A 13,651-nucleotide genomic window follows, 5' to 3' on the forward strand; every position below is an offset into this window, starting at 1 on the left:
ACCCTCTGTTCCGATCCGGTGCTGCTCCTCCCCGCGACGGAAGGGGACCAGCCCCAGACGAGGAAACAGCGCCGCCTGGCCTCGGGCCGGCCGGTGAGGGCCCCGTGGTGGCCTAAGTGAGCCCCGCAGCCAGCCGGGATTTCTCCCCCAGAGAAAGGCCTTTGTTCACCGTCACCCATCTGACTGACCCCTTTTTGGTTCCAGTGTTTCTCACCAGGCCCCAACCTAGATTCCTGCTCTGGAAACAAGGAGCAGGTGGCAGCACGGGGCGTTTCCATTCCCCTCCCCTCCAGTCGCCTAGGCCATCTCCGCCGCGCTAGGCCATCTGCCTCGGCGGAGGACACAGTGGGCCCTGCTCACGGCACTCTGCTCCCATCCTTGGTCCCCTCCTCCACTCCTGCGCCTTCCCCTGGCGTCCGTGCTGAGGCATTCACTTCCGTGCCTGCTGTGCTGGGTGCGGTTTGGCCAGGCCACCCCTGGGTGGGGGGAGTGGGGAGGGAGGGACCTACCTGACCACTTCGCGGAGTTTCTGGCATGGGTGTTGTTCCGAGGCTGCTGCATCTCCCTGCCCATCTCCATTTCACACCGTAGCAGATTATAAAGTGCTGAAATCCCCAAGTGCAGACTGGGAGATGAGGCCCAGAATCGTTCAGAGGCCATCAAAAACTGCATTTGGACAAGCACTCATAAAATACAGGTGGTCAGAAACAAAACCATGTGTTTCAGGTGAATCCTATTTTCTCATTGATATATATATATATATTTATCAATGAGGCCCGGTACGCGGGCCTCTCACTGTTGTGGCCTCTCCCGTTGCGGAGCACAGGCTCTGGACACGCAGGCTCAGCGGCCATGGCTCACGGGCCCAGCCGCTAAGCGGTATGTGGGATCTTCCCAGACCAGGGCACGAACCCGTGTCCCCTGCATCGGCAGGCGGACTCTCAACCACTGCGCCACCAGGGAAGCCCTCATTGATTGATATTTAAAATGCAGAGATCCAAAGGAATAATTTTCAATCCATGGAGCTGGAGGGAGAACACTTCACAATGCCTCAGATCTTTCCGAAGCACATAGTTAAGGGAAAGTTCTGACTGTGGGCAGAACATTCACAGAACATTCGCAGAACATTCACAGACAAGCTCACATGTAGCAGTGGGCGCTCTGCAGGGCTTAGAACCTAAGACTGGGCTCTGTGTGGTCTTGTGCAAACAGCTGATCTCATCCGGAGTGCCAGCCTGGTTTTGTGGGAAAAGTGACTGTTATTTGCCAGGGGACTTTCAGATGCAGGTGCGGAGGGAGGTCAGGGCTGTGCCGCCTGCTGTGGGGAACCCAGGCGGGCCAGGAGAGGACACATTGCCTGGCTCCCTCGTTTTGTCTCTGGGAGGGGCATGGCTCAGGGTGCCCAGAACTGCCTGCTCAGAGAGGTACCACGGGCACTGGCTGAGGAAGGCCTTTCCAACATGTGATCCAGGCTGGGCCAACCAGAGTCCTTCCCCTTAGGACTTATCAGACTGGAGCAGGGAACAAGACCTTTCCTCTTGGTCTGGGAAGCGCAAGGCTGTGGGCCCAGAGCCTCCAGGAACCTCATTCCCCACGAGAAGCAGAAGCTTGGGGGAAGGGCAGAGTTGCCATGGAGGCAGAGGACATAACAATGGAGGCGTCCTGCTAGCTTTGAATCCCTGACACCAGGCATCTTGAAAGCCGGCTCCTTCTCAGCCCTTCTCTGCCCAGCCCACCAAATCCGTGGGTTTTTGTCACTTTCTGTTAAGAGACTCCTGCCCAATATACAGACAGTGCAGAAAACCACAAGGAAGGAAGAAAACTAACATGTGTCCCATGCCTACTGTTAAATGCTATTTTTTGTTTTTTGTTTTTTTATACGCATTCTTGATCACAGCATCCCTGTGAGGCATTTTGTAGATGAGGAAATGGAGGTTTGGCCATCTTCTAGGACTGCAGTGCTCACTTGACTCCACAGCACAAGTTCAGTGGATACAGCCCATCCAGAGACTCCTCGGCCAAGCCCTACCCTTGAAGCCACAGTGTTCCTGTGCTGTCTCCCAGGACTTGTCGGTTTCCTTCTGTTAGCCATGCCCCAGCCGGGCTCAGAGGTTAGGATGTTGTGCCTGCCCCATGGCTCTTAGCTCAGCCTAAACGTTTCTTTAAGCAGAACCTCTGCTTACTGGCCGATCTCTCAGTGGCAGAACATACAACCAAAAAGACTGTTGTTGATCCTAGAGAAACGCTGGTGGCTGTCAGGTGTTAACCCTAACATATAAACCAGAAGGGGTGCGGAGGCACCAACTTTGTTGGGGTGAATTTATAACTTTGTTGTGCCTCAGTTCTCAACACCAAAGAGTACCCTACACACAGCCACCCTGTTATTCTGACGACTGCTCATTCTTTTTCCCCTTACACACCACCTCTGTCTCTACTAACTGCCTCTCCCCAGTGGTTCAATAGTTGTTCAGTTTTTATTCATCCAACACGGTGGACTCACAGGCTTGTGATGGGCTGGGTCACCCCCGCTTGCTGATTGCTCCTGTGTCTTATGAATTGCTTCCTCTTGCCTATAAAACGGGGCATTTCTCCAAGCTCCTGCCTCTGAGCCTTTTCTTTCTCGTTCTGGCCAGAGCTGAGGTGCACCCACTTCTCTCCAAGTTGGATTCCTCAGCCCTGAGTGCACAGCCCCGACCTTTGGCCCAGGTACAGTAGCACCTGGATGCCTGCAGGTCCCACTTGCAGAGAAGATGTGTTGCCCGGCATATCTGACAACACAATTGGTAATCCCACCGCAAAGAGGAAGGCCAGGAGCAAGCAGGGAAATTCCGTTCTTAGTACATAGCTCCACAGAACCCTTCTGTCCTAATAATCACAATGATCATTGACACTTATATTGCACTCAACTGGGTGCCAGGCACCTTTCCAAGCACTTGACTCATTTAATCCTCACAGCAGCCTGACGCGGTAGGTGTATTGTCATTTTACAGATGAGGAAACCGAAGCCCGGGGGGGGCGATGAAAGTAACACAGCTAGAAGGAGGTAGGGCCAGGATTCAAGGTAGCCTGACCCCCAAAGCTATGCTCTTTACAACTCTACTGGCTTTCACACACAAAATGGTGTTGGTCCAGCAGCCCTTCCTGTGGGGAACCCCCATTTCTGAGCTGACCCTGGCCTCAGAGGTGAACATGAGGCCCAGGTCAGGTAACGAGGTATTTCACTCCCACAGCCTCAGTGATTGGTTCAGCAGAGAGCATGGGAGCCAAGCCAGGCCTGGCAGTGTCCTCACCTGGGACTCTCCTGCCAGATCCAGTGGAAACAAGGGCCTCTCTCTTTCCAGGAAGGTGGCTGAGTGCCTGAAAATGGAGCCAGCACAGAGGGGCTGAACTGGAAAGACGGAGCCCTGAGGACACGGCTGAGCCCTGGGTCCAAACACGCCCGCACTTGGCAGTTGTGCTAGTTGGCTCAGCCCTTCCCCAGACCTGGGTTGAGCTTGGTTTCAATCTTTCATTCACCTTTGCAGTCTCAGTATCTAGCAGTGCCCGGCGTATAGTGGCACTTACCGGGTTCAGAAAATACTTGTTGAAAGCATCTGAGGTCCACCCTGGCAGCACTGTCTCCCATGCTCTGCTCTGGGCTCCAGGCAGGTTGAGCTGCTCAGCCGCCCTCCCCAACCAAGCACCCATCACGCCTGCCTCGACTTTTGTTGTCCATGCCTCTGTCGGGGACACCATCTCTCCTCTCTTTTTAGGTCTGACTCAAGGAGGCCCTGATACTGGGATCTGAACTGACAATCTCCCTCCTCTGAATTCTTTGCTTTCACTACATGGGGACAGTTCACGTCTCATCTACAGAAAGTGGCAGCTCCTTGAGGGAAGGGGATAGACACACCTGGTTGTCTTTTCATCCCCTTGGGGCCTGGCATCAGACTTCCTCACAGGAGCCATCTGCCGGTAGGGGTGGTAGGGTGGTAGACGCATGCCTCTGGGGATCAGGCAGGTGGCTCAGTACTGACGTAGGTCAGGTAGTTCCCTCTAAAGTGGGCAGCTCAGCTGCCGGTTGCCCAGAAGAAATAAGGCCCCTAGGTTTCTCAAGAGAAGCAGAAATCCATATTTTTATTTAAAATCTCCTGGCTTTTAAGTGTTAGCAACTAATTCCCAATTTAAGAAACACTGTGAAGGGGGACTTCCCTGGAGGTCCAGTGGTTAAGACTCTGCGCTCCCAATGCAGGGGACCCAGGTTCGATCCGTGGTCAGGGAACTAGATCCCACACGCTGCAACTAAAGAGCCCGCATGCCGCAACGAAGATCCCGCAAGCGGCAACGAAGATCCTGCGTGCCACAACTAAGACCCGGCGCAGCCAAATAAATATATAAATAAATATTTAAAAAAGAAAAGAAAAGAAACACCGTGTAGGGCAAATCCATCAGTAGGCTGGTTTCAGCCAAGGTCTCCCATTTGGAGACACTGCTGGGAATGAGGGATGGATGAATGAAGGAATCCACAGCCAGGGCTACAGCATGAAGGTGTGTGGGTTGTGATCTGTATAAGGCACCCAGCCAAGGGCAGGAGTCGGGGCTGATGTCCAGCCAGATCTTCACTCACCAAGTCATGTGGCCAGCATGGCACTGTGTCCAGCCAGAGGGTGGGCTGCTGGCTTTCCACAACTACTGAAGCCCGCACGCCCTAGAGCCTGTGTGCCGCAACTACTGAACCCATGTGCCGCAACTACTGGAACCCATGTGCCACAACTACTGAAGCCCATGTGCCTAGAGCCCGTGCTCTGAAACAAGAGAAGCCACCGCAATGAGAAGCTCGCGCACCGCAACGAAGAGTAACCCTGCTCGTCACAACTAGAGGAAACCCACACGCAGCAACGAAGACCCAACACAGCCAAACAAACAAACAAACAAACAAAAAACCACGTAAAGAGACCCGGGTCTAGGGTGACCAACTTATCCTGGTTTGCCTGGGGTTTTCTTCATTTTCAATCTGAAAGTCCCATATCCCAGGAACCCCAGGCAAACCAGGGTGGTTGGTCACCCTACGTAGATCCCTGAATCCCACTGTGTCCCCAGCCTGCTGGAGGATAATAATGATGGCAGCTGAAGTGTGTGAGCTTATTAAGTGCCAGACATCATGCGTTAGGACCTGCGTTGTTTCCCTTCCATCTCATAACATCTTCATGGTGTGGGCTCGTTATTTGTTCTGCAGAGGAGAGGTGCAGGTTCAGAGGGTGAAGGGATTGGCCCATGGCCAGTAGCCACGCTGGGGTCTGAGCCCACACTGGTCTCGTTCCTGCTCTCAACCCCACACTCTCAATCCCACAATCAGAGAGCCCGGCTGGGCGTCTTGAGCCTGCTAAGCCAGTAGGCCCTGGGGAAGGACCAGATCTTACTTCCTCAGAAATGCACTTAACCTGGTTAGAGGTCCAGCCAAGATCAATTTTTGAAGGTCTGAGCCCCCCAACGCCTGGCCTCCCAGGCCTGCCCAGGCCCTTCTCTTTCTGCACTTTGGCCCCCAGCCCCTGAATGGGACAATCCGAGAAGCCCTCAGGGGACACCTTTCTGTTTCCAGAACACCCTAGCCCCCTCCTGTCCCTCCACCCTGAGCCTGCTGCACAGACAAGGTATAAGGCTGGCACTTGGAAAATAAACGCTTGCCAGTGATTTATTGCCCGGTCTGGGGAGAGCCTTTCAGGGTAGGGATGCGTGAGAGAGCAGGGCATGAGTGCTCCCGGGGTCTCGGGAGGCTGCCGAGCGCGGGGCCTCGTCCAAGTTGGGGCCGGCATAGGCCTGGCATGGGGCGAGGTGGCTGGTCAGGTAGTGCATGGCCGAGAGGATGCCCTCTACGGTCCTCTGCTGCACCGGTTCCAGCATGTGGGTGACGGAGTGCAGGGCCGACCGGTCCCCACTGCCAGCCCGGAGGACGAGGCGGAGCTGGCACTCCCCAGGATGCTGGAGATGGAGCGCAGGCTGGGCTCCGTGTCGTGCAGCAGGTCTGCCATGGAGCCATGGCCGGAGGCCAGGGTGCCCGTGGCCATGCCCACTCCAGGGCCCGGCGAGGCTGGGGCTGATGGCAAAGCACCAGTGTCAGGGTTCAAGGCCTCCTGACCCTCAGGTTTCTCCTCAACAGCTTCAGCAGTGTCAGCAGCCCGAGTGTCAAGCTGGTCATTGGCATCTGCTGTGCTCACGACGGGCTGAGCCTCCACATTTTGCGGGGGCTGTACCTCAGCGCTTGGGGTAGATGGAGCTAGTTCCTGTTCCCTGTCTGGGATGCCTGCCGCTTGTGCTGTCTCTTCCTTAATCAGGGAGTAAAGTTGGAAAATCTGAGGATTCTGAGTCATACTCGAATCTTGCACCAGCACTTTCTGCGCTAGGTTCTGGAAGCCCATGGACCTTTGCAGGGCACCTGGGGCCAGGGGGGCGAGCAGGGCTGTGGGCTCCTTGGGCTCCTAGGTATGCCCCGCGGCAGCTTCATGCTCGTCCTTATCCCCAGACGCTGACGTGGCCCCCAAGGTGCCTGGCTTGGAAGACTGATCTACATCCTGCTGTTCAGCTGATGGTGCAGTGTCGTGAGCTGTTGGGACATCTGCAAGGAGGGGGACCTGACTTTGGGACCCCACTGTTGGGATGTCTGTAAACCTGCTACCACCATGCGTGGGGACGCTGGAGGCTCTGGCCTCTCCTGAGGGCATGGTGGTCATCTAGGCCCTCTGTCACTTGTGCTGGTTGAGGGAGTGGCCATGGCCCCACTGGGCTGAGTTGTCCAGGTGGTGAGGTCACCTGGGACTGTTGAAGCTGGCGATGTCACAGGCACCTGCAGAGCAAGGGTCCTGAGCCTCCGAAGTGGCTGCCCTCGTGGGCTGAGTCTATGGGACTATTCATAGCCAAGTTTGCGGGTATCTAAGGAGAGAGAGGCAAATGTCTTGGAAAAGCATGGAGGTTATGTACAGGAGCAGCGCCCACGAGGAATCCGGATGGCTGTGACTCTGATGAAAGAGAATGGGATGCAGGTGTTGATTTATAATAAATGTTATAAGGGACCACTCCCAGCACCTCTCTGTCCACACTGGTGACTGATTTGGCCAGTCTTTCTGCAGAGATAAGTTTCACAGCAGTGATGAGTAGGAACAAGGCTAAGGGCCTGGGCAGCTCCCAGCCCTGACTGTCTTTGGTTGTGGGGAGCTACAGACTGAATGTTTGTGTCCCACCCCAAAATTTATATGTTGAAAGCTAATCCGCAACGTGATAGTATTTAGAGGTGGGGCCTTTGGGAGGTGATTAGTTCATGAGGGTAGAGCCCTCATGAATGGGATTAGCGCCCTTATAAAAGGGAAAACACAGAGCTCCCTGGCCCCCTCCTCCCTGTGAAATGCAGCGAGAAGACTGCTATCTATGAACCAGGAAGCAGGTCCTCACTGGACACTGAATCTGCAGCCCAAATGAGCTAAGACAGAGTTTTACTCTGTGACTCAGGATAAACAGTCTCCATCTTCTCCCTGTTTAACTAGGCTGGGAGGGCAGAGAATAACAAAAGATCTGTAAACCCTCGAGTATTCTTTGGAAACCTGTAGACCCAGATAAACTTACCTGTGCTTGTGCTCTTCATTAAGAATGTGGTTGCAGTGAAGTTTCTAGTCTGTTGTGTCTGTGCTTCCCTTGGGGGTTATCAGCTAACATTTCGTGCCTGCTTATCACGGGCAGGAGAAGGAGCTAAACATCTAATCCTTCCAACCACCCCGTCGTCTCTAGGTAGGTGCGGATCCATTATTATATCCATTTTATACATGGGGAAGCTTAGCCTCAGAGGGAATAAGTGACTTATTCAAAGGCACACTATTAATAAGCACTGAATCTGGGATTTGAACCTTGTCTGGCTTCAGAAGTCAAGCTCTCCAGCATTATTTTACACCCAGAAGGGATATTAAAATATTGAATGACTGGCGTGCTAAGGATACTGGCTAACGCAGAGAGAGGCCTGCCATAATCCGGCCACATCAGTAGGTAACAGTTGCTGTCACTTCTCCCAGCACCAGGCTCAATGCTCAATAAGTATTTCTTCTCCCTATGTATACTCTGTGGCCATCTCGGAAGTCACAGGGCAAACCCAATTTTGTTGGGGTGGGACAACCTTGTACTTTGTGGAAGAATCATGGAGATGACTGCTCATTGCTCATTTGAGTAGCCCTTCTTCTTTAGGATCAGAAACCCAGTTTTATTCAGGGTGGCTATGTGCTTTGACAAAGAGTATATTTCCCATTCTCTCTTGCAGCTAGGTAAGATCTTCTGGCCAATGAGATGTAAGCAGAAAGTACTGAGAGGAACTTTAGAAAGGATCCTTCAAAGAGCAGAACACCTTTTTGCTCTTTCCCCTTTGTCATCCTGTTATCAAGAATGTGAAGGCTGGAGCACCAGCAGCCATCTTGATATGTGAGGTAACCGTGCGGTTGCAGGGACACACGAAGTGCCACACAGTTTGTGGAGCACAAAGATAGAAGGAATCTGGGCCCCATGGTTAGAGATGCCACACCAGCCACCAGACTCTTGCTGTCCTCCAGAAGTCCTTTGCATGAGGGAAAATAATCACATAGATGCTCAAACTATTGTTATTTTGGGTCTTCTATTACATGCAGCTAAAGTTAATCCTTATCCAATTCTGGCAGTTATGAGATTCCTGTCAGGTGGTTGTTCAGTGTTTTTTTGATATCTTCTTGTCCTAAAAATCAAGGTCGGCATATTCCATTGTGTACCTGGCACTGTACAGGTGTTATTCTCACACTTTTCAGGTGAGGAAACTGAGACTTAGAGAAACTAAGTACACAGCAAGTTCTTGATGTCACCTAATGGACAGCCTGTGACCTGCTACAGCTATCAGGCACTCTTCATTGGCACTTAAGTCAAACTGCTTGTCCTCACCTCCCATTTGGAATTCGATTTTCGATTCTACATGTTGCACTTTACACTTACCCTTGTTAAGTTTCACATGTCTTAAAAATCTGTGCTGAGGAAAGACAGAGGAGAATAAAGAGGGATTCATGTCAGAGAGCAAAGAGGATTATTAAAATTTGGGGACAAAAATATTGTCCGTTTATAAATAAGTATTAAATAATATTGGTGTAGAACATCATGTATATTCTGTTGTTACATGAAATATACATATATACACACAGATATAAAAGAAAATATATCTAAAAGAGCTTTTTTTCTTAGTTCAGTTCAAAAATTGCCTGCCTTTGTTACGTAGTGTTTGGAAGAGGAAATTCGTCTCAAAAAATTTGTCTTTGATTTCTTTTCAACTCCTGTCTCATAGGGACAATGACTCTCCTATTAAATAGATATTCTTATCTTAGGGTAAACCCAGCTTATGGAGTATTATGCCACTGTATAAAGCTTACATAGACACATGGCAAAATGCTTGTATATAATATCACCCTAAACACAGGATATAATATTTAATGTGCACTATGTAGATGTGTTAGTACTCTCAGCTGGAAGGAATGGAAATCAACTCAAACCGTTGTGAGCAAAAATAATCCAAATAAAGGAATTTCTTGGTTCACAGAAACCTAAAGTCTGAGGGAAAGTTTCTGCACAGAGTTCAGTGATGCTGGCAAGATTCAGTCTTCTCTCTCCCTCCCTTGGTTCTCCTTTCTCACTGATGTCTAGATTTTGGGGAAGATCCCTCCAGGTGCAGGCTGCTAGCAGCTTCAGGCCAGTGTAGACACCTTGGTCCTCACTAGTTATGGCAGACCTCAGGCCCTGAGCCTCATGGGTTCCTGTGGCCTTCTCTGAAGAAATCTATACAGCTTGGGGACCAAACCCTGGTAGGTCAGGCCTGGAATGGGGCGTGGGGTCAGCTCCACTGAAACATAAGGCCTATAAGTGGTAGTCAAGTTGGTCCCCAGAGGAAATTGGGGTGCTGTTACCAAAAGAAGGCAAAATAGATGCTGGGCAGGAAACACAGACAAAACCTGCTCTATGATGATTGCAGATATTTAAAGAAAATCTATTTATTGGGGAAAAGCATGGCAGGAAATAAAGCCCAGAAGAGATTCTTATTATTGTAACAAATCAGAAAATACATATAAGCAAAAATAAGTAAATAACGGAGTTCCCTGGTGGTCCAGTGGTTAAGACTCCATGCTTCCACTGCAGGGGGTGTGGGTTCGATCCCTTGTTGGGGAACTAATATCCCACATAACGCGTGGCCAAAAAAATATTAAAGAAAAAACGTAAATAACAGTAAAAATAAAAATCACCCTAAGCAATACAGTGGATCAAATGAGTGGGAAGCCTGTTACCCCAGCACACTCACATTTATACACACACACACACACACACTCACACACACATTCATATACACTCCCATCCTTCCAACACACGGAAATGCTGGGTAATAACACAGCCCACAGTGGGTTAAATGGATAGCTAAGCTATAAAACATGGGAGGTTCCCAGGTTCCAGAAAGGATAGAAGGACTGGGCTGGATGTAGGGTGAGGTCAGGGGTCAAGGACTTTCTAATGCCCTTGTCAGGACTGCCACTGTAGCCCTGGGCAGGCCTCCCCATCAGTGGGGAGGGATCCTACAAAGCTCTGCCCATGAGCCAGAGACAGTCAAGGCTGCCTGCTCAGCCCAGCTCTGAGTGGGCGTTAAACTCACACCATAGGAGGAAGCTTCTACCTGATGTGGTGTCCAGGCGTCCTGCAGTCAGTGCAGGACAAGCCAACCCAGCACGTCTCTTCCCAACTCCACACTCAGTGATGGCAGATTGGTAGCTTAACATCTGCCCGGGGGGGATTTTAAAAAAATTCTTTATTGGAGTATAGTTGATTTTCAGTGTTGTGTTAGTTTCAGGTGTACTGCAAAGTGAATCAGTTATATATATATCTCCATTCTTTTTCAGATTCTTTTCCCATATAGGTTATTACAGAATATTGAGTAGAGTTCCCTGTCCTATACAGTAGGTCTCTGTTAGTTATCTCTTTTATACATAGTTTACATGTATTTTATACTATATTTTATATATAGTGTGTATATGTTTTTTTTTTTCAAATTTTATTTATTTAATTTATTTATTTTTGGCTGTGTTGGGTCTTCTCTGCTGCGTGCGGGGTCTCTCTAGTTGCGGGAGCAATGGCCACTCTTTGTTGCGGTGCATGGGCCTCTCATCGCGGTGGCCTCCCCCGTTGCGGAGCACGGGCTCTAGGAGCTCGGGCCTCAGTAGTTGTGGCTCACAGGCTCAGTAGCTGTGGCACATGGACCTAGTTGCTCCGCGGCATGTGGGATCCTCCCGGACCAGGGCTCGAACCCGCGTCCCCTGCACCGGCAGGCGGACTCCCAACCACTGCGCCACCAGGGAAGCCCTATAGTGTGTATATGTTAATCTCAATCTCCCAATCCATCACTTTCCTGGGTGAGATTATTTACACCACAGAAAGTGGCTACAAATCCGGGCTTTGTTTTTCTGCAGTAAATTGCTTGTTTACCCGCATCCGCACTGTACCTGATTACGCTCTGTTTCCCCGACAGGGAGGCTGTCTGCCCTGCCTTCTGATGGGAGCTACACTTAGGGTTCCTTTCTGAGCAAGGCCACGCTCCATGATTCCCCAGAGTCCCACACAGCAAGGCAACTGGTGTGGAGCTGGAGCTGAGCTGCCCGGGTTCAAATCCTGCTCTTGCTATACCTAGCTGTGTAACCTATGGCAAGTTACTTAACACCTGTTCCTCTCTTCCACCATCTGCGAAATGGGGATAATAAGAGTCCTTACCTGTGGTATAATGAAAAATATATACTTTCTCCTTGTCCTAGGTTTCTGGCATAGAGCTCCTAAAACCTTTGGAATTTCCCAATAGGAGTGTCTTGTGTTATTCATAACTTTTGACCATACCTGAGTTTATGCTAATGAGGTCACTAGGTAGCTTCAGGATGGGATCTGGTCTCCAGAGGAGCCAGTCATGTAGTCACAGGGTTGGAACTTTCAGCCCCATCCCCACAACTCTGAGCAGGGAGAGGGGCTGGAGGTGGAGTGAATTAATCATCAATGATTGATTCAATCCTACCTACATAATGAAACTTTAAAAAAAAATTATTTATTTTTGGCTGCGCTGGGTCTTTGTTGCTGCACGCGGGCTTTCTCTAGTTGCATCGAGCAGGGGCTACTCTTTGTTGTGGTGCGTGGGTTTCTCACTGTGGTGGCTTCTCTTGTTGCGGAGCACGGGCGCTAGGCACGCAGGCTCAGTAGTTGTGGCGCACAGGCTTAGTTGCTCCGCGGCATGTGGGATCTTCCCTGACCAGGGATTGAACCTGTGACCCCTGCATTGGCAGGCGGATTTGTAACCACTGAACCACCAGGGAAGTCCCCATAATGAAACTTTGATAAAAAACAACAAGACCAAGGAAGCTTCTGGTTTGGTGAACACATCCGTGCACAACGAGTGTGACCATCCTGACTCCACAGGGACAGGAGCTCCCACACTCGGGACCCTTCCTGACCTCACCCTACGTACCTTCATCTGGCTGTTCGTTTGTGTTTTTTTGTAATAAACTCTAGTCCTAAGTGCAACGTTTTCCTAAGTTCTGTGAGTCCTTCTGTTGAACCTGAGGTGGGCCTGGCAGAAGTGCAGTAGTCTGGGGACCCCGTGTGCAGCTGGCGCCTGAAATGGGGGCAGCCTTGCAGGATTGAGCCCCTAACCCATGGGGTCAGTGTTGACTCTGGTTAGTGTCAAAACTGAACTGAATTGTTGGCCATCCAGTTGGGGTCGGCCCAACAGCACTGATGCCCGCGTGTGGGGAGGTAACAGAGATACAGCTCTTGGGCAGTACAGTCTGGGGAGTGTTAGACAGCATGGTGGCAATGATGCCTTCTGTTTTCGACAGGCTGCCTGCTGTCAGGGGCTCATGGATCATTTGCCCTTTCAAGGGTCTCTCCACCAAGTGAGCCCAAGATTCCCTTGGAGGAGGCAACTGCCTACGTTGACCCCCAAGCCATTTCCCAGACTTCACTCACTAGAAATTCAGCCCCTGCCCCATGAGTAATATTATTGTAGTCGCTGCAGTGAATGAATAATTCACCTGCTGGTGGAGCCCCTTCAAGAGTGCTCCAGGGCAATGGCCCTTTCACCAGTTTCCCGGGGGATTCTGGCAGTGTCTCCCAGTGCCTCTCCCCTTTGAGACTGGCTCGCCCTAGACCCTCTGCTGCACTAGCATGTGGGTGATGGGAAGCACCGATCTGGAGTACCCGTAGTTAGGAGGATGCATAGTGGGGTTGAGGGCCCGGCCCCAGTCCAGCTCTGAGATTGGGTCCTGATGGTCTAAGTCATTTTCCTGAAGGGTCACTGGATCAGGCATAGGCCTTCCTGCAATGCTGGCCATGGAGTCATGAGAGCCAGTGGTCTGCTGGGACCTCTGGGAGGCACAGGAAGATGTGGTCCTGCTCTGCTCTTGTACATGAACATATTTAGTTGGGCCTCTTAGGACCACGAGGGCACCTGGCCTGAGAAAAATCCTCACACAGAGAATGGTGGAGTCAGGGGGATCAAAGGAAAGTAGGGCAAAGCCTTGATCAAGCTGTACCTGCAGTCACTCAGCCACCAGATTTCCTGTGATGGGAGGTGATTTGTTTCCAAGTTGTTTCAGCAAATTGAGTC

At 51.0% G+C, this 13,651-nt stretch overlaps 1 protein-coding gene across 1 annotated transcript; it reads right to left on the reverse strand.

Moving 5' to 3' along the window:
- Positions 1–5,697: 5,697 nt before the first annotated feature.
- TEX44 (testis expressed 44) lies at positions 5,698–6,707 on the reverse strand (the record flags this gene model as incomplete). The annotated part of the gene is given in 3 exon segments (XM_082631320.1): positions 5,698–5,906; positions 5,909–6,455; positions 6,459–6,707. Coding segments are annotated over 3 exon segments (1,005 nt in total).
- Between the last annotated feature and the right edge of the window lie 6,944 nt (positions 6,708–13,651).

Source organism: Mesoplodon mirus (genome assembly GCF_964341445.2).
Source record: "Mesoplodon mirus genome assembly, chromosome: 8".
NCBI lineage: Eukaryota > Metazoa > Chordata > Mammalia > Artiodactyla > Ziphiidae > Mesoplodon > Mesoplodon mirus.